The 27,712-nt window shown below is 36.3% G+C and overlaps 1 protein-coding gene and 1 long non-coding RNA gene across 3 annotated transcripts; one reads left to right on the top strand and one right to left on the bottom strand.

The window, feature by feature from the left end:
- Positions 1 to 4,810: 4,810 nt before the first annotated feature.
- On the bottom strand, positions 4,811 to 16,399 carry psmb7 (proteasome 20S subunit beta 7). 2 transcript variants are annotated; one of them, XM_044173488.1, is made up of 9 exons: positions 16,250 to 16,399; positions 11,911 to 12,004; positions 9,958 to 10,055; positions 9,471 to 9,611; positions 9,084 to 9,199; positions 6,242 to 6,300; positions 5,966 to 6,117; positions 5,328 to 5,354; positions 4,811 to 5,024 (listed from the first exon to the last, which is right to left on the bottom strand). In XM_044173488.1, the coding sequence occupies exons 1-9, from the start codon at positions 16,309 to 16,311 to the stop codon at positions 4,913 to 4,915; spliced, it is 861 nt and encodes a 286-aa protein (XP_044029423.1). In that variant the 5' UTR covers positions 16,312 to 16,399; the 3' UTR covers positions 4,811 to 4,912. The 2 variants fall into 2 exon arrangements, with proteins under 2 accessions (XP_044029423.1, XP_044029425.1); XM_044173490.1 differs by lacking the exon at positions 5,328 to 5,354.
- Positions 16,400 to 16,515: 116 nt separating this feature from the next.
- On the top strand, positions 16,516 to 20,875 carry LOC122865284. The gene is made up of 3 exons (XR_006375446.1): positions 16,516 to 19,276; positions 19,523 to 19,605; positions 19,689 to 20,875. It is a non-coding gene; the product is annotated as an uncharacterized LOC122865284 (long non-coding RNA).
- The last annotated feature ends 6,837 nt before the right edge of the window (positions 20,876 to 27,712 follow it).

The raw sequence follows: 27,712 nt of genomic DNA, 5'->3' as shown, positions 1-27,712 counted from the left end.
TTAACTGACCACTCCATTCAAAGGCGTGCCAAATGTCAAAATATAACGAACTGACCCCTGAAACTTGACATTTGGCATGCTTTTAAATGGTCTAGACGGGATTCCCAAATGTCATGACAAACAGGAACATTCTTGACATTTGCTTCCTCAACTCCACATAGTCAGGTCTGCCCCAAATTTCACGTTTGTTAAGCGTCCCGGCCTGAGGACACATGCCAATTAGAAGTAATAGTCACTGCGCCACCTATTCCTGTCGTGGACAAAGGAATTGACATTTAACTCCTTTGTGCAGCATCCAAAAATGTGTGACAATTCAGAGCAATGTCGACTGACCTCCAGCAACTGTAGCTGTGGCACACCCCAACGTGCGGGAGGTGTGAGAGCCCGTTCATCGCTGCTTGCAGTTTTAATTAGGGGTCCAAGCCCGAGAGAGCTGGGAAATATGAATGCAAGGCATCGTGGTTCCCAGTATCGACTGTGATGGGAGCACTATTGAAATCGCTCAGATTTTTTATTCATTTATTTTTCCTCTTGGTAAAAGTGGTACTGCAGCCTACACCGTGTTATGTAAGGGAAATTCACAGGGGAGGTATAGACTGGTGCACACACCTCAGACACCACAAATGACACACGTCCATCAGCAGGCAGTGCTATAATCAAGCTACAGTGGCAAGGAAAAGTATGTGAACCTTTTGGAATTTCATGGTTTTCTGAATAAATTTGTCATAAAATGTGATCTGATCTTCATCTAAGTCAAGGGTATTGACAAACATAATGTGTCTAAAAATAATTACACAATTTTTTATTTTTTTTTATTTATTGAACACAGTCATTCAACATTCAAAATGGCAGTGGAAAAAGTAAGTGAACCCGTAGAATGAATAACTGGTTGACCCCCCCCCATGGCAGCAATAACCTCAACCAGGCACTTCCTGTAGCTGTGGATCAGACCTGCACATCGTTGAGGAGGAATTTTAGCCCATTCTTCCTGGCAGAACTGCTTTAGCTTTGTCATATTCTTTGGACATCTCATGTATGTGGCCCTTTTCAAGTCAATCCATAGCATCTCTATTGGGTTGGGTCTGGGCTCTAACTTTGCCACTCCAAAAGGCGGATATTGTTTTTCTGAAGCCATTCTGTCGTGGACTTGCTCTGGTGTTTTGGGTCGTTGTTCTGTTGCATCACCCACCTTCTACACAGTTTCAGCTGACGTACAGACATCCTCACATTATCCTGAAGAATTGTCTGATATAATTAGGAATTCATCTTCCCCTCAATGATTGCAAGCTGGCCAGGCCCTGATGCAGCAAAGCAGGCCCAAATCATGATGTTTTCGCCACCATACTTTACAGTTGAGATGATGTTTTCATTATGATATGCCGTGACCTTTCTACGCCAGACGTAGTGCTGTGTGTTTTTTCCAAATAGTTCAATCTTAGTTTCATCAGTCCACAAAACATTTTGCCAATACCGCTGTGGAATGTCAATGTGCTCTTTTGCAAACTTCAGGCGTGCAGCAATGTTCTTTTTACTAAGCAGTGGCTTCCTTCATGGTGTCCTGCCGTGGATACCCTGCTTGTTCAGTGTTTTATGTATTGTAGACTCATGAACAGAGATGTTAGCAAGTTCCAATGATGCCTTCAAATCTTCGGCTGTCATTCGGGGTTGTTTCTTTACCTCATTGATGAGTCTTCGTTGTGCTCTTATTATTTTGACTGGGCGCCCACTTCTTGGTAGAGTAGCAACAGTCTCAAAGCGTCTCCATTTGTAGATTGTTTACCTAACTGTAGACTGGTGAATTTCTAAAGTCTTTGAAATAACTTTGTCTTTCCAGCTTTATGTAAAGCAACAATTCCTGATTGTTACTCCTCTGAAAGCTCTTTTTGGCGAAGCATGGCTCACATAAGTGTGTTCTTCTTGTGCAGAGCAAACTCGAGGGTTTTTTTATCAGTCAAAGTAGCTGTAGTCCACACCTCCAAACGTATTATTTTAACGAGACTCCAGGTGTGCTAAAACCTGACTCCAATTAGCTTTTTTGAGGTCATTAACTCAAGGGTTCACTTACTTTTTCCACTGCCATTTTGAATGTTGAATGACTGTGTTCAATAAAGACATGAAAGATCAGAATTTTTTTGTGTAATTATTTTTAGACACATTATGTTTGTCAATACCCTGGACTTAGATGAAGATCAGATCACATTGTATGACAAATTTATTCAGAGTACCATGAAATTCCAAAAGGTTCATATACTTTTCCTTGCCACTGTAAATGTGTTTTGGCCAGTAAGTCCCACATAGTACGTCGCACATTTGAAAACCTTACATGCACATGTTCCCTGAATTAAGCTGCATTCCGTGATGTAGGCCACGCCCATTTCTGCCTATTTTTTTAATGCAAAATATGCAAAACCTACTTTTTTGAACCCTTTCTAGGCAGTGAGTCTGATCTGCACGAAAATTTGCACATGGAATCAATGGACCCTCATGATGAAAATGTATTAAAAGAATTTTGATACTCCAAAAATTGCACAAGTTATAAAACAAAAACTTCCTGTGGGTTGCAGTCAAAACAGGAAGTGATGTTATATCTCCACATAGGATTGTCCAAATAACAGGAAACTTTGGCCAGTACTTTCCCATGCCCCACCTAAGCTCAGTGCAAAATTTGGTGCCAATCAGCCACTAGGTGGTGCTTTTGTTGCAAAATCATGACATATGCAAAACCTACTTTTTTTAACTAATCTTAGATTGCAAGTCCAGTCTGCATAAATTGTAGAAAAAATAAAAACGAATAGAATGAGTAATCTAAGGCATGGAACAAGCAGCAGGATCAGGTTAGTGATGAGGTGGATGTAGTGGATTTTGCATGGATCTGTAAAGTAAAGGACACTAGATCTGGATGGACATTTCTCTTGCTTGTCTCTTGCGGTGCTGTACTCCTGTGACGGAAATGTTTTCTCAAGTGTATAGCTTGTTAAATCATACACATGAAAAAGCTCATAAGCTCACTAAAAGAGCCTCCCTCACAGTAGTACAGACTTTCCACCTTCAGTGATGAATGTTGCAGGCCCTCATTAGCAAGTAAGAAACCCATAGAAATACATTCGTGGTAGCTGTAGAATGTGGAAATTATTTGCGCATTTACAATTTTAGGATCAACATCTTTTATGTAAATGTGATCAATTACTGTCCCAGCTTCTGTTGTTGGTGTGGTTACAATTTGACTATAACCTTGCTGTTGCATGAGGTTTCCTATGGATTTCAAAACAAGTGTAATTATTATTTTGCCTCCTGAAAGTTGATAAAAATGGCTAACTACAATAGTCAGATTATTTTTTTTGAATAGGCTAATTTTGTATGATGGCGGCCTATACAGCACTATGTAATTGTTGTTCAGAGGCTAAACATTAAACATTATGGCTTCCAAGTCACTACAAGGCACATGTAGGATGTTACAGATGATGTGGTTTTTGTGATAGAAGCCAATACCACCATGATGTTCTATCTGTAAACCAGAGAAAATTGCCATGTTGCTGTATGATTGAGAACTTACTTTATTGTGAAATGTCCATCCTGGCATTGCAATATTATTGTGGTGTATTGTGTTGCAACCATGTTTCTGTAATACAAAGTATGTCAGCATCCAATAACCTGTGATCATGTTTTGGGTCTGTTACATGTACATCTAAACCTCGAATGTTATGTAAACAGACCTTCAGAAAAAAATTCTGTTCTTGTAAATAAAGCTGCAATATATAGTGGTGTGCAAAAGTGTTTGCCCCCTTCCTGATTTCTTTTTTTTTTTAAATGTTTGTCACACTTAATTGTTTCAGATCATCAAACAAATTTAAATATTAGTCAAAGATAACACAAGTAAACACAAAATGCAGTTTTTAAATGAAGGTTGTTATTAAGGGAAAAAGTGCAATGAGATAACTTCTGTTATGAAATGGCACTATATAAATTAAATTCAATCTATTTTGTTTTAGCTCTTCATGTATTTTATCATTCACTGTGGTATTTTATTTCTCTCTCTGAAGCGCTCTATAAATAAAGTTTATTATTATTATTATATTTATTATATTAATGTATAATTATAAAAACTTTGGAATGTATTTTTGCACAGAACGGGGAGTGTCGATTTGGTTCTCCATCACTTACATTGGAGGTGCATTAGAAAGGGATCTTTTAATGGCCAGTATGAACAGGAGGAATGATTACAGCAAGGAAAACCTGTTTCGATGTTAATATGGGCACCTGACTATTGTTTTAAGACAGACATAATTGTGAACCTATCCTTTAAGAACTAAAACACTAGCTTTAACTGATGCCTCGTAAGCAGTCTACAACTGCACAATTTCCATGTACAATTTCTTTAACTTGTTTTTCTTGTTAAAGTGACTGTTTTTAAACTGGTGGCCTCGTGGTTAAGATGCATACCATATCAAACCAAACATCCGTAGTTTGCTTCTGGCCAGGGACCTTTGTTGCATGTTATACCACTCTCTCCTCAGCTTTTCTTTCTGTCTATCTTCACTGTCAACCTATACAATGAATTATGAATAAAAATCCAAAAACACAAGTGTTGGTTGTTGAACCAATTCTTTAAACAAATGTATAAACTAATTCATAATCACTCCTTAGTGACGCTGCCAGATGAAGCATATGTCATAACAGGCATCTCTGACTAATTTACAGTTCTACAGTTCATCTAAGGGGTCCCTTTAAAATGGACTCAGCTCAACTTTTATTTGTAGCTCACCAACTTTAAAAACAAACAACTTTAAGATAGTCATGAACAAAACATGAATCAACTCAAACACTTTTATTGTAAATCATGGAAAAACATGCCATTTGTGTTAGGAATTCTGAGGGTAGTGAGTTATATCAAGAAACACATTGTACAAGTACTTTAGGAGGTATCCATAGTCTGTACCGTTTCCTCCACAACCTCCAGGGCCAATGGGGTCACCACCTTTGTCAACACACCGGTAGTTCCTCTTTTGTACTTGTAGTCACCAGTTCTACATCAGGAGAAAATAAGACACATGAAATAATAAGTTTCAGTCAAACTTAAGGCTGAACAGTTACATTAAACAAATCTTTATTGGGGCTTGTTTAATGTGGTTCCACACATCTGACAGATTTCATCTTCATCAGCACAGCATGCCACTTCAGACAACCATCCAACACACCAACCAACAGCCATGCACATTAGTTATGCAAAGTCAAACCGAGCAGGCCAAGTGGATAGATTGGTTAGTAGCAAATTCAGATCAGTGTGAGAGGCAACGTCTTGTAAGTCTGCACTTTCCATCTGTACTCACAGCTGCAAGGCTTTGTGTTCATTTACTCTTCAAGCAGAACAAACAATAATACAAGTCAGCCACCAGTTCATCAAGGGATGGAAGTTAATGATTTAAGATCATTACAATGTCCCAACATGCTCTGTAATGCTGTGAGATGACATGATGCATTGTGTTAAAGCAGAGGAGACACCACAGCACGTCCTCTTGTACTGTACAACTTAGTGAACAGCTGCTATTCATCTTGGATACCTGATGTAACAATCTGAAAAACCATTCCCCATGTGCAACATGAAAATATGTTCTAGGAAGGACAAGTGTTTAACATTGAACTTTTATTGATTATTGTATAGCTGGTAGTTCATTTATGACCTAAATTACTAGCTGAAGTTGTGTGCTCACTATAGAATGTATGAATACAACCAACATTTCAGGGAGCTGTTCCAGAAAGCAAGTTTAATTAACCTATAATCCAGTGGATTTATAGCAATATTAAAGCATGTGCATGTAGACCACTATGACATTTATGTTTAAAAATGCAGCAGCAGCAGTGAAAGAGCCTCAGTTGGAGTGGAGAAAAGAGTCAATAATTAATACTATAAAATATTTTATAATTTTATTTTTTTCAGTTTTAGAAGCATCGCTGGTATAGTTCTCACCTGACCCCCTTCTTGTTGGCCTCATCATGTGGCCGGATGTAGTCCACCTTGCCCTTGGTGATAACACACAGGTCAATGTTGCTGCCGGAGCCCAGGTCATTAAAGATACCTGCAGCGATGGCGTCTCGCACCAGCCGCTTGGCCTCCTCCTCCTTCCAAGAAACAGACAACATTGATGTTCAAATGAAAACCAGCTATTACAGGAAATAAGATTCATTTGTTTGGGACTATCAAACTCAATATAGGATTGTGTGTTGTGTTGCTATGATTACTCACCTCCATGTCAGGCTTGTAGCGGTCCTCAAACACTGCCATGGCAGCCAGGGAACCAGAGCCTTTAGAAAAGAAAAAAAACTGCTTAAGTGGGTCGCTGAACTGACATTATCCATGTGTTCAACTCAGTCAGAATACATTACCATCATGGCTGTTGTCTAAAAGACGACTGTATGAAAGTCATTCTGTATGAGATCAGACCATGCCAAAACCTCAACCTTCAACTATTATACACTTGGTTTTTGTGTGTCCTTCAGATTAACAAGCAAGGGTGTAGGTTTGGGTCACAAGTTGTGGGGGACACAATTAAGACAGACATCCTTCCACCCAAAAAAAAGTGGAAGTCTGTTTTAAGCAGTGTTATAGAAACATTTCAGTATACGCACATAACCGTTAGATGTTTTAATGTCACTACTTTTACTACTATCTTCTCTTACTGTTTTTTTTTAATTTCTTGCTTATTTTATGCTCTGTTTTAATATTATATTTTTTATTTTTTTATTGTATTCCGTCATTGTATTTTATTTTGTTTCTTTTGGAAAGCCCTTTGTGTTCTATGCTTGGCAAGTGCTATGTAAATAAAATGCATCATTATCATTATTTAACTATTATTAACTGAATCCCTTTTTTCCTATGAATTATATTAACTATTGCTGCCTGAACACCAATAACAAATAGTAGCCTACAATTTTGCCCACTGACAAATCTAGACTGAACTTTACATACCTAAATGTACGACTCAAAGTTAGTCGAGTTTGCTAGGATTATTAACTGCCACTCTTAGTTTATTACACTATACTTTAGCCCCTTTACTAGTAATATTAGGTGGAATCTTTAATGAGGCACACCCAATGTGAGCTACCGCTACAAAAATTCAACATTTCATTGTTATGGTCCAATGCAGCATTGCGTTTTAAGAGATAATGCTAGCAAAGTAAAAAAGTACCATTAACCAGTTTTTAGCTGGTGTTTGACTCACGTGCAGTTGGGCTCCCATTCATTGTTTTGACACTGGCTTCCTGTTCATTATTATCCAACTCTCTCAACAATGCCCAACACACATTTGAAACCATTGCTCCTAGTCAGAGTTCAACCACAAACCTTAAACCTTTGCAGGCAAAAAAAAAAACTAGCAAGCACATCAACTTTAGCAACTGAACCAAACATGCTGACCAATTTAACATTATTCAACCATTTAAAACAATTTGGGAAGAAAGCAACGTTTATCTATAAACCTAATAAGAACTACCAGTTACCAGCCAGCAGTGACTAATATTTGCATTTCAAGGTTAATGTAACTGACATTATTCAGAGTTTCGCCACTTAAGTTATGTCATCCAACCTGCATGTGCTATCATGTGACGTGACATGGGGGTATGTTCACAGCATTTCCACAACATAACGGAGAACAGCCTATTAAAAATACTCTCACCCAAAACTACCATTTGAACATTAATATGATGCTGAACATAACTTACCCCTTTCAGATGGCAATGTTATCCATTTTAGGGAGCTCTGATAGATAGCCTAGTAGTTCATTTTCAGCTAAAGGAAAATAGGAGGATGAAATAATTTTCCAGGACAACAAGATATTCCAGGACATTTTACTTTTTCTCTCGTTAGGGCCCGAGCACGAAAAACACATATTTGAGGTCTTTAGGATGCTGAAAAAGTCACGAAACTTTGCGCCCAGACTTGAACTGAGCTTGGGGGTGTCACGTCTACTCTATAGCAGAAGGGCTGTGTTTTGTTTTCTGGAATACTCTGGGGCTTGGGTGTGGCAAAATGGCTCGATAACGCCCCCTACAAATTTTCAACGAAACAGCCCCTTGCAGTACGTTTCATATAGATGTACGAAATTTGGGAGGCAGATCATCTCTAGACATAAAAAAAGCCAATTGGAGCCATACCCTAAACCCAACAGGAAGTCAGACATTTTGAATTTAATCATTTACAGGCTCCGTACTTTAACAAACTTCTCCTAAAGAATTAATTGGATCGACTTCAAATTTGGGCAGTGCAATCTAAAAGACCTTTGCAATGCTACATTTGGAAGCTTGTAAGGTTTCTTCAAACGGCAATGCTATGGCAATGCGGCAAAGTTTGGCGAATTTTAGGGATTTTTTGATGTTGAACTGCTCCTAGAGAATTAATCAAATCAACTTAAAATTTGGGCAGTGTAATCTAAAGACCGTTATGATGCTAAATTGTGAAGCTTTTACCATTTTCTCAAGCAGTGTTGCCGTGGTGATGAGGCGATTTCTGGGTTCCAAAATTATTAACAGTGCTACTTGGTTCCAAAATTAGTAACAGTGCTTCCTTGTTTCAAAATTAGTAACTGTGCTACCTCAGCTCCACATCCTCAGAGCTCTTCCAAATTTCACATGCTTGATAAGAGTCCCAGGCTGAGGACATTTAGGCTGGGTTGCACCCACAAGGATTATTTTTTAAACCAGATTAAATTATGGTTTAACTTTAAATTATGTTGCACCAAACTTTAAAACAAGTTTAAAATTAAATTTAAACCTCTCATTAATCCTCAGTTTAGTTTTTACTCTAAACCTAGATTAAATGTAATTCTATTGCACCAAAACTTAAACTGCAATTTAAAATGTGATCCAGTATTACTTTACACTTACACTTGAGGAGGTTTAACTATTAAAATGGCTGCCTTTTTGAGATGGATTGAGCAAAATAATCAAGATCCTCAAAGAAAGTTAATGGACTGTAATAAATGACAATAAATGCAGTAGATAAAAACTGTTAATCCTCAAAAAAAAAAAAACCATCAAGACGTCAAGCTGCAACCAAAATATGAGAAGTATGTAGAAACAGTGAGACTGACCCATGGTGACGTAGGGCAGCTTGTCAGTGGAGCCATGCGGGTAGATGCTGTAAAGGTGAGGACCATTACAGTCTACTCCACCCAGGACCAGAGCAGCCCCAATGTAACCCTGATACCTGAACAAACACACACAGTAGAAAATTCACGTCTGTGCATATCAGAGACTTACTTTTTCATACCAAGTATAAAGAATTTAAGGCAGATTTTTGGATATGAAATGGCAATACAATTTTTTGCATCAATGTGATTAAGTACCTTGGTTTGTAAGGTATTTATTTCACTAAAACTGACCAAAACTGGGTGATGTATCTATCAACAGTTTCTCTACCGATTTTCCAGAAAATGTATTATATCATGATATATACCGATCTAGTCTGAGAAGCGTACCTGAAGAGCATTTGTTTGAGCATGCGGTTGGCGGTGGCCACACGTGGCAGCCTGCCTGTGGAGAGGGAATGCAGCTCCAGGTTGGAGGAGATGATCTGAGTGGTCATCTCTGTGTCTGCAGCTGTTCCTGCTCCACAACAGCTGGACAACAACAAAATTACACAGGGGTCTGTCAGTTATACAACACCTCAGCTCCATCACATGAAGCTTAAAAATAATATAAAACACTACAAATCAGCCACTATGAGTAGGATTAGAAAATTAAAATCTTTATAAAATAAAAATGTTTTTCCACCCAAGATGGTGCATGAAGCCCACGTGGACTCTATAACACTTATCACCAAATTTCATCTTTGTTCATTTGAATACACAAAGGTTGTGTGTCAAACAATGTAAAGACGATGCAAGTCCTGAGCAAACACAATCCCCAAACTCTGTCAGATTGTAACCCTGCAGTGTATTGAAAACCTGAGCTCTTGTCACTTACTAAATGTTGGGAGAGATGTAGTGGATCTTGGAGCAGTTCTTGTCTGCCACTACCATGCCCTCAGTGGCTCTGGTGTCAGCTCCGAGGACGACGCCGTCCTTCACAGGGAAACACAAAACATCACTTAGACCCAATAAACCCACACTCAGTAATGCTGCTTGCTTTAGTGCTTTTCAGCAAAGTCTGGTGACACCTTCTGATTTGTTTCTCTATTTTGACAATGACAGCACCCAAGTATGTAATTATGTTTCAGTTAGGACCTAGGGTCTAGATCTTGATCACTCAATAACATTGTCGGACAGCTGATGCCTCACTATTTAATGAATTTACAATTACATACTGTAGGTTGAGATGTTGAGATTTAGGATGTAGCTAATGGCTAACTGAAACCAATATATGATTTATTAAGGATACTAGATGGTGGAAACACCTTGGAGCTTTAAGACAGTCCCTTCACCTCATTGGAAATCAGAGACAATACAGCGCTAGAGAAATACTGCAGTATGTTAGTCTCATTCTGCCTTTAACTGATCACATAGAGAGGCTCACATGTGACCATGGACGCAAAGGAAAGCCTGAACTTTGTCTGATATAATCAAACTGAAATGGTTGAGTCATCAAATAAATGATACAACATTTAGTTCTGACCATATGTTGTAATTGGATGAAAGATAAGACCTTTTAATGGACCCTTTTCACTGAAGACATTTTGACATGTCACAATAGGGAAAGCACAGTTTCTGCCTGTTAATGTAATTAGTAACACCTGTGCTTTTCCTATGACAAATCCAAATGTCTGCTGTGAAATAGGCTTATTGCAGTGTATCACTGGTACCTACATGACATGGATACCATTAATTAACCAAATTCATAACACCTGTGCTCACTACACTTTTACCCACTCACTTTTCTGTTGCTAAAAAATAAAATAAATAAAGACAGCTTGTGACATACTATTCAGACAGCATTGATTTATTTAGTCTGGATATGATAGCTTAACAATTAATAAATCTTTGTTTAAATCAGGGACAATGCACTATAATTAACATTATGATATACTGTGAATGTGACATTTATCCAAGCAGCTAGATTTTATCTGTACCCACTGGGCAGGCTGCTGTTCAAATTTTTAAAAAGGAGAAGATTAGACAAGGGGACATATCTGGTGCTTCTGAAAGAAGATGGCTGCAAACAGAACCACACATATCCCTTTATTTTCAATCGGAAATTACAAAAGATAATAAACTACATTGATTTAGAAGACACTCCACCCCCAAAAAGGATGGAGAATTTACACCGATAGAAGCCCCCAAATGTAATGCTTCAGGACAGTTTTATGCCACACACTGCCAACTGTATTGATGATGACTTGGCAGCATGCCCATAGACTTTTCCCACACATTTTGACTTGTTATGGGATGAAAAGCACAGGTTATTATCAATAATTATAGGAACTACATCGAATGCAGCCATTATTAATGATATTAGCTACACCTGTGCCTTTGAAATGTACTATGAAGTCAAAATATCTGTTATAAAAAAGTCTACAATAAAACATATCAGGAGCAGAAACAAGAAGAAAATAAAAGATACAGAAAAGAAAGAGCCAGCAGTGTTTCATGTATATTTTGTGAAAGACTGATAAAGGAGTAGTTGGATATGTGATTGTGTTTTCAGCAAGTGAAAATGACAACATCACCACCTGTCCTCTTACAGTATTGCCTATGGTTTCGCTCTGCACATTTGTGCTGGCCAGTGTGAACACACAGTGAACTAGATTTAACTCCGTGTAGTAGAATATCGTGTGTTTGAATATTTATTTACACCATGAAAAATTGTGAAAAATAATAAGGTAGACTAATACACAACCACCTACTCCACTTTATGTTCATAATGTAACTACAATTTTAAGCCCAACTAACTTTTTTAAGTGGCTTGGTTTCTGTTACTCACCTTGAAGACAAGACCACAGATGGTAGTTCCTGTTTTCCGAGCAACAGGCAAGCTGCATCCCAATTTATTAGCGTCACCTTCCAAAACTGCATTTCTGAAAATAATAAGAATTAAAACAATTTTAAAAAGGCACATGTATAAAATCTTGTGCAGTCAGACCATGACTGTCAAAACAAATTTAAACAGGCCGTCAGCTGTTTAACTTGACACTTGAATTCTCAAAATCTCTTACACCAATCTTTTACACCTGGCATTAACATGCTCTTGTATCCAGATTGTATCTAAATATGATTTACATTTACACCTGGTATTAATAGGTCTCCAGTGTCCACACTGAGATTTGATCGAGATCCAATCGCTCTGTCAGCTCAAACAACCAAACGTCACATATTCCTCGTTTTCACGGGTCCAAAAATGCTCTGTAACTACAGTAATGTAATAGCTCCGCCTGACGTCGTTTCCTTGCGCTACTTTTCTTCATAATATGTACTCCTTTGTGTTATTTTAATAGTTTATATTGAGTTCAACTCAACAGCCTGTGAGTTCACGTTTACAAACGGACACGTTCGGTTCACCGGTCACCAAAAACATGAGCATGTTCGATGAACGGCGCTCTTTAAGCGCGTTCATGCTAGGGCCGGGCAATATATCCGATATATTCGAGTATCAATTAATGAGCGACAAGGCAGATGACCATATTTATACTTGAGTTATTTGTTGCGCATTTTAGTAATTCATTTCTGCATTAAAAGCAGGCGGCGTTTACATCCAGGAGACTTGCTCTCCCAGTCAGACTCCCCAAACTAGGGCTGAAACGATTCCTCGAGTAACTTGATTAAAAATCATCGATTCAAATTATTTGCGTTGAAGCTTCGTTTAAACCATATAACTATATACAGCGTACTGTGTTTTGCACGGATGATTGTTACTATCGCACAGTGCGCTGACGCTGTGTGTGGTCAGAGACGGTTCAGAGCGTCTTTCGTGTGATTTGACAGCGCGGATTACAAAAAGGAGGAAGAGAGAGAAAATCGCGAGGGGCGCAGAGGAGAGACAGGCCAGAGAACGCTCTGTACAGCGTCTCTATTGTAAAACTCTACTAGCCGACCACAACAGCACAACGTCTATGCTTCAGCATCTCAGCAGAAAGCATAACGTCACAGTCTGTGTATCCAGTCCACAGAGCGGACCAAACACAAGGTATACGAAGGCTAGTAAAGAATGTAGGCTACGTTAAATTATGGCTATATATAATGGCTAGTTAACAACGTAAATCAATGTGGTGGCTAGTTATGATGTCCCTAAGTTAATTAGGTTTTGTTCAAGATATGAACCACAGAAAATAAAATGCTGCGGTCAATTCGTGAAAGCCTGAGCTTCATTCATGTTTGTGTATGTAAGTAAAACTTAGTATCGTGTCTTTTATTATTTTATTCCTACAAAATGAAGTGGTTCATGCTCAAAAACATCCTAGTCTCTCTGAATGAATGTCAGATACCAAATAATAGGTGGTATTTGTTTTCAATTATCACTCCTAAAGCCAACGCAACAAGCTATTAAATCAATATAAGGGTGCAATTACTTATTTACATAGATGTTGTAGATATTTGATCACTTTTTCTGGAAATGATTAAAATAATATTTAAAAAAACTGCACTGTTGGTATTAACAACATAATGCAGTAACTTATCACAGCAAAACAGGAGCAAATCAGAAAACACGGAGGCTTCATATTAAAAGATAATCAAACAGAGGGAATTAGAAATAAAGATCTGTCTCTAAGCCTGCTTCAAAAAGCCTGGAATCCTCTGGCCTCTGCAGGTGAGAGAAATAAAGGCCTCAGCCACTATTTGGGAATTTATAGCATGTTATTTTGGAGAAAATGGGAAAATGGAGATATATATATCTCATATATATATATATATATATATATATATATATATATATATATATATATATATATATATATATATATATATATATATATATATATATATATATATATATATATATATATATATATATCTCATATATATATATATATCTCATATATATATATATATCTCATATATATATATATATATATATATATCTCATATATATATATATATATGAGATATATATATATATGAGATATATATATATGAGATATATATATATATATATATGAGATATATATATATGAGATATATATATATATATATATATATATATATATATATATATATATATATATCTCATATATATATATATCTATCATATATATATATATGAGATATATATATATATATATATATATATGAGATATATATATATATATATATATATATGAGATATATATATATATATATATATATATGAGATATATATATATATATATATATATATGAGATATATATATATATATATATATATATATGAGATATATATATATATATATATGAGATATATATATATATATATATATATATATATATCATATATATATATATATATATATATATATATATCTATATATATATATATATATATATATATATATATATATATATATATATATATATATATATATATATATATATATATATATATATATATATATATATATATATCTATATATATATATATATATATATATATATATATATCTCATATATATATATATATATATCTCATATATATATATATCTCATATATATATATATATATATATATATCTATATATCTCATATATATATATATATATATATATATATATATATATCTCATATATATATATATATATATATATATATATATATATATATATATCTATATATCTCATATATATATATATATATATATATATATATCTCATATATATATATATATATATATATATATATATATATATATATATATATATATATCTCATATATATATATATATATATATATATATATCTCATATATATATATATATATATATATATCTCATATATATATATATATATATATATATCTCATATATATATATATATATATATATCTATATATATCTCATATATATATATATCTCATATATATATATATCTCATATATATATATATATATATATATATATATATCTCATATATATATATATATATATATATATATATATATATATATCTCATATATATATATATATATATATATATATATATATATATATATATATATATATATATATATATATATATATGCACAACCTATAAATATATAAATATAATTTAAAAAATATGCCATATCGCCCAGCTCTAGTTCATGCACAACATTGCCTGTGTGAGCCTAAAACTTTTGATTTTATTTGCAGAAGACTGCAACTATACGTATTCCCATCCACGTAGTTGTTGTATGTGGATCGACAACGCATTTGCATTTATGCTTGTGTTCAGTGCGGTCACAATGCGTCCCTGACAACCTTCGGAGGTGGTTTGGCCGATCGGATCACAATCCATCCTCAGTGTGTCTTGGGTGCATTTACACCTGCACTTTCATGTGGTCAAGCACTATCCGTTTGCAATCCAATCACCCAAAACGCATTTTAATGCCAGGTGTAAGGGGGTTATTCAAACTATATTAGGATTCTGAAAACCCTTATCATTTCACCATCTGGGTTCATTACCAGAATTTGCTAACGTTAATCTATGTGTTTTTAATGCCTTTCAGCACGTGTGAATAGTGGTACAGTGGGTTAGGGTAAATATCTGACTAAATTATATAATTTCCATGTTTAAGACTTTTAACTGGACCTTTGGTGCACAGCATTATGTCCCCCACAAAACCCCGTTTACACCATAGAATTGTATTAACATGAACAGTACTTGCTAATTTATGACATATTTTAATCACACAGTGCCTCCAGTAAGTATTTTCTGCCTCTGACTTCTTTTGTTTCCTGTGGTGTTGTTTCTTTATAAACTAGCTATAGTTTAACGCTACTCGGCTATTTAAACAGATAGCGGCTGAATATCAAGAGAATAAACGCTCCGCCTTGCTACTTTCCTTGTAAAAAAAATAAATATAACGTTAAATAACATAGTAACTGCGATACTAAAAAACACAAGTTATATAACTGTTCTAAACCACAAAACATGCATTATGTTCAAACGCAGAAGATAAGTGAACCTTAACGTTACTAGCGTGGAGAAATGCCTGAGTCATTGCATGAAGCCAACTTAACATGAGCTAGCATCTCTACGAAAACTATATCAAAACACGTCTACTCTACACAACGTCTAAATATAAAAGGTAAAATTTTATTAAACACAGTGATGTACTTATTCTGGTCTGAATTTCATCCATTGAAAAGCGCTTACCTCTTACAGTTTTCGAAACTGAAACCCCCGAGCTGTGGCCGGCTTACAGTCAATGTCGCCATCTTGGTGAATGTAGATTTGTGTTTCCGGGAAGTGAAGGAAGCGGCTCATTAGAGATGCTGCATTTGTGGACACCTTGTAAAACCGTACATTAGTGATTCACTGCTGAGGAAATTACTTGCGACCCATTCGTATGTTTTGTACTATAACAATAAACTAGACACCGAAAGAGTCCTGAGTCGGTCCCATTTGGCACTGTTTTCCTGATCCAGACATTTACGTTATTGAAGTGACGTTTGTTATTAAAAAAATCTTATTCTTTGGGACGTAAATCACTAGATAGGCAGTGGGCTACACCAACGTTCTGTAGTAGTGCGCCTTCAAATTTGAGCGCCCTCTGCTGGCTGTTATGTCTTAACAGTTGGCCATTTTGAGGTCTACTCGCCTGTGTGGGATAGTCCTTATTCTTTATCCTTTGTCCTTTATCTCCACATTACAGTGACTGCAGTGTTCATATTAGCAGCAGATACTAAAATGTTAGCTACTTGTGGGCACCATTGTCAGTGCCTATCTCAGTGAATAGTGATACAATTATTGTTTGACTAATAGGAACTGAAAAGTTTACTTGCACTGCTGCACAAAATAAAGGGGAAAAAAGCCTAAAAAACAGCCATGAAGCTTGGATCAAAAGGTTCTGCATCTTAAATTTATTGTGCATTTTATAATAGGATTGTGGTGTAGTGAGAAGCAACAAACCAGAACAGAAGACATTTATTTTAGACAGTGTGCAAATTTGCAGCATTCGTATCAACTACAAAAGAAATTACTCATTTTTGTTGAATGTAAAAATATAAAAGTAGAGATAATAAAGTTAATGCTACTTAAATCAAAGCTATGACAAAAAGAAAAACTCAATGACACGATTTAAATGAACCAAGCAGCCAGTGACAAGTATTAGATGAATTTGGCTGTATTGATGCAACAAACTCTATAATTCACTCATTACTTGTTTTTACTCAGTTTCCTACAATTACTGTGCAATATTAGATAAGCATAATCTAACACACAAAAGTAGATTTTAACAAGTTCCCTTAATTAATTTACTTCAATGAAGTATGGGAGAATTTTTTTGCTGTTTTTATTTTTCACTTTCTGTAAGAAGTTAACTGTACTGGTAATTCAGATTCTGCTTAGTCCCAACAAAAGGCCTGTTCTGGGCCTGTAATATTGTGTATTTAATCATGCTGCTGAACAGGATGGATGCCAACTTGATGCCAGCTGGATGTCAAGGTCGAGTAGGAAATGGGCTTCAGTGGGATGGACAAGATCAGATAGGGTGCCTCCACCCAACAAGATGAGTGCATTATGTTGATTAAGCCTTTTATTAAAGCAGAGTGGGAAAAACAGGTGGTTACAGGTGTAATCGGTGGGATCTCAGTGACCGATAACAAAGGTTTAATGTGCTCTGACTTTAACCTGCAGGAAGTGCGTCTGTTTTCTCATCATCCACTGCCTTCATGTTCCAATACACCATCTTGGACTAAATAACAAGCTTCATGTATCACAGCATGTATATTCCTTAGGGATATGTTATGAAAGATTTACAAGGACTAGAGCTTATTTCCAAAAACGAAAGTTTGTGTTCACGCTGCACTCATCTACCTCAGCATCATTAACCTCTTCATCCCAACTGGACTGACCAGTGGCTCCATTAGAACTCATGTTTTCTGGCCAGGCATTGCTTAAACCCACAGACTTTCAATTTAAATTCTACTCCATATCCCAAAGGTTTAAAAAAAATACCACATATGTCAGGCTGAATTTTTGGAAAAATGATACATTGGACATGTAATGTAATGTAATGATGTAATGGTGTCTTGAATTTGAATATTTCAATCAATATAAGCATCATATTACAATATATGGTTAGAAAAAGCAAATACAGAAGACACTGCATACTGTATGACACAATATCACACATGGAAAAATCTTCTAAATTTAAAGCTTCTTATTTTATTTTAATTTTCAATTTTAATCAATATCTTTATATTAACAATGGATAACATTACTACTTGTATGTGAAAGTAGTCACTCATAGTGATGAACCCACAGAGAATTATCACCAACTCTGCAGTTCTCCTCAGCTCTTTCAGCTCATTGTTTTGAGTAGTATATAAAATATACCCTTTTCCACATACACACGCGTTCATGTATGTGTGTGCTGGAGCCATTTGACATTCTGATTATATAAAATAAAAATTAAGAAAAGTATCTGGAAGATCTCACTTGCAATTCATGTATTTAAACAAGCATTTTGAAAAACATTTACCTGATCTAGCAGGGAAATTTTCTTAGAAAGAGGAGCAGATGGATCTTATCTGTTCTCAAAAAATCTCTTCTGAACCGCAAGTAAGGGTGGAAAATATGGGAAATTAGAAGAATGATGGACCTCTTGCATAAATGCTTAATATGACTTTTCCCAATTTAGTCTTTCATCTGTATTGAATCCTAAGAATCTGTATTCAATACTTGGAGAATTCCTGTTTCATTTATAAATATTATATATTCATTTTGGAGTAGGAGTTGCCTTTGTTACAAAAGATCATGAAGTTATATTTATTAATACTGAGAGTGAATGTATTCATATGAACCCGTTTATTTAAAATAAAATAAAATTGTATTTTCTACAAAGTCAGCTGCAGGCGACAGGAGTTTCTTATTCTACGGTTCTCATATGGGTGTTAATTTTACCAAAACATGTGAAAAAGTGAGGTGCGGTCTATAAATAGAGAAGTCGTTTTCAGGGCCATGTCATCCACCAGATCCCCCCGGAGACTCTGTGTGTCCCTTCATTTCCTCCTGCCAGAAGAATATTGAACACAACTAGACTCTGTAAACATTGCATCTTGTGAGTATTACCAAAACTTTATTTTAAATGCGTTTTCAAAACAGATCTGGCTAGCGAGGTAAAGTCTCCGGGGCAGAAAGATTCTAGCAGTGGATCAAGCAAGAGAAGATTTTTCTTAGGTAAATGCTATGTTTTTGTGAGTATTGCATTTGTCTATGACATGAATATAGAGCATATGTATTGATTTAAAATAAACATATATTTTTCTAGAGGAATTGAATTTAGTATGTGAATAACGGTCGGTGTTCTGTATCCAATAATGCACAATCAATATTATATATATTATATTATATTTATATAATACTGTTCATAATTTAACTTGTGTATGGGTCTGTGTATGTTTTCTGCTTAAATGGGGGTATAAGGAAAAATATTAGGTACACAACAAACTTCATACCAAACTGCAAAAGGAGACTGTCCTTCCTTCAACAGACAAAAGCTGATACAGGTAAATATATCGTTTTAAACACAGTAAATGAAACAATTTCAGAATGTGATTATTTAAGGAGATATTATTTCAAAACCTTGCAGAAATACGGACCAAACATTCAATAACACCAGACACGATCCCAAGACCTGCAATCCCGACCAGTCCTGTTGAGATCACAGATACTCCACAGTCTGGCTCTTTTGAACATCAGGATCCATCAATTCCAGAAGATCAAGAATCAGTTATGAGATTCAGGACACCCAGGACTTGAGAGAGGTAGCAGAATTATCAACCCCAGGGATAGTGTTGGGATGAAAACAACTTTCCCTTGGAGGAGGAACAATCTGCTCACAGTAAGAAACAATGCATCACATCATTGGTATAAAGCATAAGAGTCAAACAACCACATCAAAACAAGATTCATAATTATTCACAAAATGAACATGACGGGCTGCTGAAACGTAGTAAGGCACAACTGCTAACATGTAGACTTTGGTAGTAAACAATGCCAAGAGATTAGCCAGTATTGCGATAAAACAAGTAAGAAAATGCCATAAAATTGAAAAAGAGGTTGTGCATCTTAGAAGGGAGGTGGGAACGATGAAGGAAATGCTCAATATACTTTTTGTAAAGTTAAATGATTAAGTGTGTATGCTATGCACATATGGTAAACGTTTAATTTGTGTCTGATATTGGTTGTTTTATTTTGTAGTGTTTAATTATGGCTCGTAAATATGCATGCAAATCAAAACATGGCAAAAGATGCGGTATTGTAATCAGTGACGATGAAAGCAACAATGAAAATGATTATGAATCCTCTTCTCCCCGCAAGAGCTTGTCAGATATAGAGCGTGAAATTGGGCAAATGGTTAGTGATACAGATTCAGATAGTGAAGAAAATTGGCTTGAATATGAAACATCACCCACCCCTGAAAACGTAAGCGATATTGAAAACAAAATTGCTACATTATCTGAAGATGTAGAAATGACCCTTGCTCAGAGTTTTGATCTATTGCAAAAACTGGGTATACTGGAAAGAGATACCTCAGAATTTATCGAACCAGATACTGATGATCAAACATCTCAAATGCAAACAGCCAGACCCCAAAGCCGAAAAAGCTCATATGGGGGGTAATAATATACTGCAAAATCTATGCAGAGATGGAGGATGGAGGTCTGCTCTGGAAAACAGAGGAATGAAGCTTAGCTGCAGTAAGACGGAATACATGTGTGTCAACGAGAGGGACCCAGGTGGAACGGTGAGGTTACAGGGAGCAGAGGTGAAGAAGGTGCAGGACTTTAAGTACTTAGGGTCAACGGTTCAGAGCAATGGAGACTGTGGAAAAGAGGTGAAGAGGCGAGTGCAAGCAGGTTGGAACGGGTAGAGAAAAGTGTCAGGTGTGTTGTGTGATAAAAGAGTATCAGCAGGAATGAAAGGAAAGGTGTTCAAGACGGTGGTGAGACCAGCGATGTTGTACAGCTTAGAGACAGTGGCACTGAAGAAAAGACAAGAGGCAGAGCTGGAGGTAGCAGAGCTTAAGGTTCTCTTTGGGAGTGACGAGGATGGACAGGATCAGGAATGAGTACATCAGAGGGACAGCTCATGTTAGATGTTTCGGAGATAAAGCAAGAGAGGCCAGATTGAGGTGGTTTGGACATGTTCAGAGGAGAGACTGTGAATATATTGGTAGAAGGATGCTGAGGTTGGAGCTGCCAGGCAGGAGGTCTAGCGGAAGACCAAAGAGGAGATAAGAGGAGATTTATGGATGTAGTGAGAGAGGACATGAAGTTAATTGGTGTGAGTGAAGAGGATGCAGAGGACAGGGTTAGATGGAGGCACATGATTTGCTGTGGCAACCCCTGAAAGGGAACAGCCGAAAGGAAAAGAAGAAGAAGTTGAATTGGCTGAACACATAAGACGGGCGGGTGGGATGCACGATTTTAAGATCACAGAGAGAAGGAAATGTAATGCTGTTAAAATATGAAAGTCTCTAGACTTATGTAGTGTCAGCATGGTCAGTATGCAGGCCGTGTTGGACATACTAAAACGTTGATTAACAGGCATTGTTGATTTTTCAACAAACATAATGGCACCAGACGGCGTTCTCAATGTAGTACTGAGAGGTCCATCAATGTCCAGCGATGTAGAAAAACAGTTTGGCCCATATTATGTTGATGGTGTTGTGAAAGCGACAATGTACGCACAGCATATGAGTTTGCCTGCTGTTTTTGGCATGGCTGCCCAAAGTGCTATAGCCCCAGGCATAAAAATTCTGTAAATGTCATTTGGGGTTCTTTACAGACAGTTTAAAGAAAAAGTGCAAGCTCTTAGACAGAAACACAAACTCCAACTACGGGTGATGTGGGAATGTGAATGGGAACATGCCAAGAAAAGAGACCAGAGACTGCAGAACTTTTTGAAAAATTACGAGGCTCCTGAAAGACTCAACCTGCAAAAAGCACTGTTTGGGGGTCACACCAATGCATACAGACTACACTACAAAGTTAGAAAATGCATTATTACATATGACTTCACATCATTGTATCCAACTGTACAGGCCTGTACAAGTTACCCAGCTGGACATCCTAAAATAATTTTTCGCGACTTTGAGCAGATTGAAAATGACTTTGGACTGATAAAATGTACTGTGTTGACACCGGGGGTGATGACTACATTGTAGAATTTGTGTCTGGTGGACCAAAATGTTATGCTTATCACACTCTGAACAACAAGACACAGCTGAAATTCAAGGGAATCACTCTGAATGCAACGTGCCCATGGTCACACACGATACCCTAGTAAATCTTGAGCATGAGTTTGTGAATTGTGACAAGACAGTATAAAATATAATGATGACATCAGACACAATAGTGAGGAATAAAAACGCATTTAAGCTAAAAAACAAATCAGTTGTTAAAAGATTTCAAGTGGTGTACACTAAACGTTGCGTCTTCTCTGATCTGACTTTACCCTATGGTTATTAAAACGGGGTTTAGAGAGATTATTGATTTTGATTTTAGAGTACAACATCCGTTTAGTCTAACTGTATCAGGTCTGTCAAACAGCGAAAAGACTTATTTCGTAAAAATGTTGAAAAACTGATATTAAAAAATATTGAAAACATTGTATATATTTATTCATGCTGGCAACCTCTGTATGACGATTTGTTAAAAATTAGAAATGTGAATTTTGTTGGTTTGCCTTTGTCTTTATGTGATGATGCATTGTTATCTGTAAATAAAAACAATTTGTTGATTATTGATGATTAAATGAGTGATGCAAAATATGTTTACAAAGTATTGTCATGATAGAAATTTAAGTTGTTTTGGCCAAAAATTGAACACAAATGATCTTGTTTTGTTTAAAAACCCTTGAGACAAATATCAAGTCATGCTAATGGCCAGGCAGATGTTTCCTGGGAAAAGTACATTTTTTATGAAATGTTTTGATGATGCTACAAATGTTCCTTATAGGTATCTATTGATTGATTATTAAGCCAAAATACCCGATCATCTCCGGCTCATAACTGACCTGCTTACTGAACTGCCTGTTGTGTATGTGTCAAAAAAGGAATAAAATAATTTCCGAGCGTATCAGAAGAAACGTGTCTTTATTGAAAATGTTGCTTGGAGCATCTCCTTCTCAGAGAAAGAATATTATTAAATCTGCATCCCCAGATTATATTTTAATATTATATGAGATAGCATACAATGCTTTAAAAGGCAAGGTCCCTTTAAACAAATCACAGCATCAAAAATTTAAAAAGGATTAGACTAATTACTGATAAAAATGTGTGTGTGTGTGTCAAAGAAAAAGAAGTTGATTAACCAGTCTGGAGGATTTCTCTTGACTCTCCTGAGTATTGCTGTTCCTGTCATGGTTTGAAGGGTTATGTATTGTATTTCCTGTTTTATTTTGAAATGCTCTTTCCCCCTCATGTGTCTTGTTTAGTTTTACTTCCTGTCTTTGTTTGCATTTCCCTCCAGTTTTGATTGTTTGCTCCACCCTAATTAGTGTCACCTGTGTCTGGTTATCCTGCCCTCACCTGTGTATATAGTCTGTGAGCTTCCCTCATCTCTTTGTTAGTTTGTCATTGTTCTATGTGTCAAGCGTTTTTAGTTTGGCTCTTTCTAGATTTACTTCATGGTTTGGATTCTCTGCCTGATTTCCTTGGATTTGGATTCTGCCTGCCCCCTGGTGTATCTGTTTGCCTGTGTTGGACTTATTCTTTGGTTTTGACCTCTGCCTGCCAGTAACCCGTATAAGTTTTCTTTTGCATTAAAATCACTGAACTACACCTGCTCCACCTCAGTGTCTGTGTTTGGGTCCTACTCCCTCCTGCTTGGAAAACTACAACAGTTCCCTTTATATCTGATCTTATTGCTTCAAGACAAAAATGTTTCTAGTGCCTCAACAACAACTTGATCTTTAAAGAAGACAACCCACACATGAGTCTATTCGAGAGACCGCAGAAAATCAATTGGATCATGCTATTAAAAGCGTTGTTACGGACAGAACAGGCCGGAGACACAAAGATGAGAAGGATAGTTTATTGCACCAAAGGAAACTGTTAATGAGAAGAGGATAGTTCTACCGTCCTTAGACTGGTTGGAGAGGAGCTCTGGGGTTGTGGGGACACACACTGGAGAGTGGAGATACACAGGACTGGTAGCTGGAGTGACACAACCTGGAGACTGGAGAAGTTCGGGGATCGGGATCGGGGCTCTGGAGACGACTACAGGATGGAATCAATACTTGGCAATCATTGGCTATGCTGAATATACATTTTTATCAGCTGTACCAAATCAAGTCAAGAGAAAAATCGACGAGTTTGAGAGTCATCTGATGCCCCTACTCCTCTTAACAGAAATTGAAACAAGTCTTTTTTTTTTTTTTTTTTTTTTTTTTTATCTCGTAAAACACATTTAACTGACTACATTTTAAATTGTATATCTTTTTGTCTTTTTAAAAAAAGACAAAGAAACAGACATTATCATTTCAGAGTTGTTTATTTAGATCCACAAGAAAATGTATATTCCATGTACAATAAGTACATGTATGTGTTTTGCTTCCTGTCTTTGATTGCTTTTCCTGCCATTTTTGATTATCTACCTCGTCCTGATTAGTTTCACCTATGTCTCATTTTCTCCCCTCACCTGAGTGTATTTAAGTCTGTGTACTTCCTTGACTCATGACGTTGGTGATAACATCAAACAATGTTTTTAGATGCTGTCTTTAAAAGCAGTGCTGCTACGGTTAATCCATTCTTGAGAATGGGTAATGCAAGTCTAAACAAGCCATGAAAAATACCCCCAAGACCAGCCCCATATTGAGAACCAAGGCCACTGTATCCTAGTAAATCACCCGCTTGCGCTGTATAGTATGCATTTGTGTTGGTCTGTATTGTGCATATACGGTTGATACATGATCACTCATTGTCTAAAAGTGATATTTTGTGGGTCAGAAGTGTAGTTTTATTACTTTTCCGTATGTAAAAGGAATATGTTGATTCTGATCTTACTTGAGAGAGATTTTGATGCTGTCTGTGTATTTTACAGAGCTTAAGGTAGTGTGGTCTGTCTTTGTGATCATATTATTGTTTGGTCCTTTTTAATAAAAAGATACATAACTGCCCTACGGTTTGATGTTCTATATTGCTTTATTCCAACATTAATATCGGCAGGATGTGGTGCGATAAACACATCAGCTGAATTTCTATTAATCGCACTTCATAAGGTACTTTAAACTGAAACAAAAATTTGCTATTGTGTTGTAGGGGTAAAATGTGTTTATAATAAAGAATTGCTAGGTAATGTAATGAGAGAACCATGTAAGCCAGTAGTCTCAGTATGCAGGACGCTTGGAAAAACCCTACTTTTTTTTTTTTTTTTTTTTAAATGTTTTATCCACAATAACTTCTTGCAGCTCTGGTTCATAAAGGTCCCCAGGTCCCCTGTAATATCTCATCATAATCTTTTAACCTAAAAACAGGGGGACTCTGCAGAACACATTCCATTACAGTAAAATATTCATCGGTATAATATATAGTGAAATTCTCACCGTACCCCCAGCTTTAAAAAATCCCCATTTTTAAAAAAAATGAATTACTCCTATTTTTTAACAACCTATATAAGCACAAAAGACAATGTGCTCATTGTCTTTTGTTACCTCAGATGGTTTCATTTTAATACTACGATGATAACTCTGACTGTATGAGCTGACTAAGTCTTGCAAAACGTCTACATAACGTTTAAAATTATTGGCTGTTAAATAACGCCACATTTTAGATTTAGAGTCCTATTGAACCGTTCGACAACAGAGGCCTTAGTCTCATTTGATATGGTGAAGTGAATAATTCTATTTTCGATGCTTCGAACTCTTCAAGAATTCCTTTCCTTTGTCTGTCTGTATTTTATGGGGTATTATACTTTCATCTAAAACATTGTTAGAGGCTATACATACAAAAAATAATGTACCCCATCGTTTTCTGAAGAATAAGCTGACATGTCCACTAGATCTAGCTGGAACTGCCAATCTATTGTATTCACAAACACATTTTTAGTCGCTGTGCAGACTCGGATATAGAAAACTGGCTCTTAAAACAAAACGTTTATACTCTTCTGTGAAGATCCAGTTTTCTATATCAGAGTCTGCACAGCGAATACCTGTACTGTCAATTAAGTTTTTGTTTACTGCCGTATCCCCCTGCATTTTCTGGTGCATAGTATATCTTTTTCATAACCTCGTCCATGGCTTTTGTCATAAAATGAACACTCACCACCTGCGTTTAGGTATTTTATTTTAAAGGCATGTTTACATTATTGGCTGTCTTGTCTTACCAGACAATGATGTTTACAGGTATACACTTTTCAAAAAATCAATACAGGTATTTGTATCTACTAAACATTGTTCACAGAATCCTTAACTACTGTATTCAACTCATCATCCACTGTAGTTATCTATTTCAGTGTTGAAATGAGAAACAAGTTCATCAAACATTTCTGCAAAGCATCTGCAGCAATGTCTCGAATGACGTACGCAGAAGGCATTATGATCCCAAGACAGTCCAGTACATGTTTGTGCATTTGCATAATTTTTATTAAAAAGCTCTTGCTTAATTTCTCCCAGATGCCCTTTGATATAAAGCGATGGAAGTATGTCACTGCATGAGTGAGATTGTAAAGTTCATCTGTATAATTACAATATAAACGTTTTTCTAGCTCTTTTTTTTCTCTTTCCCCAACTCTTTACCACCACCCAGGAGTTATCTTTGCCATCATCCTGGGATTTTGGAAAATAATTAGGCATGTCTTAAGTCGAAGATGTGGGATTCAGGGTCATAGTGTTTCTACTGTGTACACCCCTTTTGAGTTAGCTCTTTAAAAATTTTGTTTCTGAAATGATCCCAGTCTCTGGCAAAAAAATTTATGTGTGGTGTAGTTCCATGAAGAAACATTTCATCGGCTTCTGTTATGTAAAGATAGACTGCTCCTTGGTCAAACAAGTATCCCGATTCCCTAAAGTCTTCCACATACTATTCATGCTGTGGAGCCCATGCCTTTTGATCCAGAAAATCAGTCAGGTTGTTAGCTCTTTCTAGGAGCTATAAGCAAATTAGCATCAGCAAAATTTATACGGCATTTTAGAGTCACGACCACTGAACGATTACCTGTATTCTCCATGCCCATGATGTTGACAGGATCAGTGCAAAAAACGGAAAAGATTCCCTGCAAATCAGTCACTCAATTGAAATGCATGGATGGACTGCAAAATCTGTGAAAATGTAGCAGCAGACGTCCAAAAGCTCTGCAAAATTTCTGTCAAATATAGAACTTGCTGTCCCGCAGTCACAGCTTAGTATATGACCAACCAAACAAAGGCGCTATATAGTTGTACAGAGGTAAAGTCACTCCCAAAAAACACAGGTGTATTTTATATACTGTTTTGGTTTTCCAGCCCATAACTTTACTGCTTTGGTTCAGTCTCAGCGCTCTCATTAATCTGGTTTCCAGCAGCAGCAGGCAGTAGCTTTCATTGAAAAAGCTTGGATAAACCCACTGTACCTGCTTAGCACCAAACAGCAGACAGACACAGTAAAAGACTAGCTGGTGACCACAGTAAAAG

This window comes from Siniperca chuatsi, linkage group LG18, assembly GCF_020085105.1.
Source record: "Siniperca chuatsi isolate FFG_IHB_CAS linkage group LG18, ASM2008510v1, whole genome shotgun sequence".
Classification (NCBI taxonomy): Eukaryota; Metazoa; Chordata; class Actinopteri; order Centrarchiformes; family Sinipercidae; genus Siniperca; species Siniperca chuatsi.
This window is presented reverse-complemented; position numbering and strand designations above follow the sequence as displayed.

What these genes read in the sequence shown, in the direction of transcription:
- psmb7 (XM_044173488.1), bottom strand. Translation starts at nt 16,311, where the DNA reads ATGGCGACATTGACTGTAAGCCGGCCACAGCTCGGGGGTTTCAGTTTC. An exon ending in TACATCTCTCCCAACATTTA is followed by an intron (nt 9,612 to 9,957) that starts GTAAGTGACAAG and finishes GTTGTTGTCCAG; the next exon opens with CTGTTGTGGAGCAGGAACAG. An exon ending in GCTACAAGCCTGACATGGAG is followed by an intron (nt 6,118 to 6,241) that starts GTGAGTAATCAT and finishes GTTTCTTGGAAG; the next exon opens with GAGGAGGAGGCCAAGCGGCT.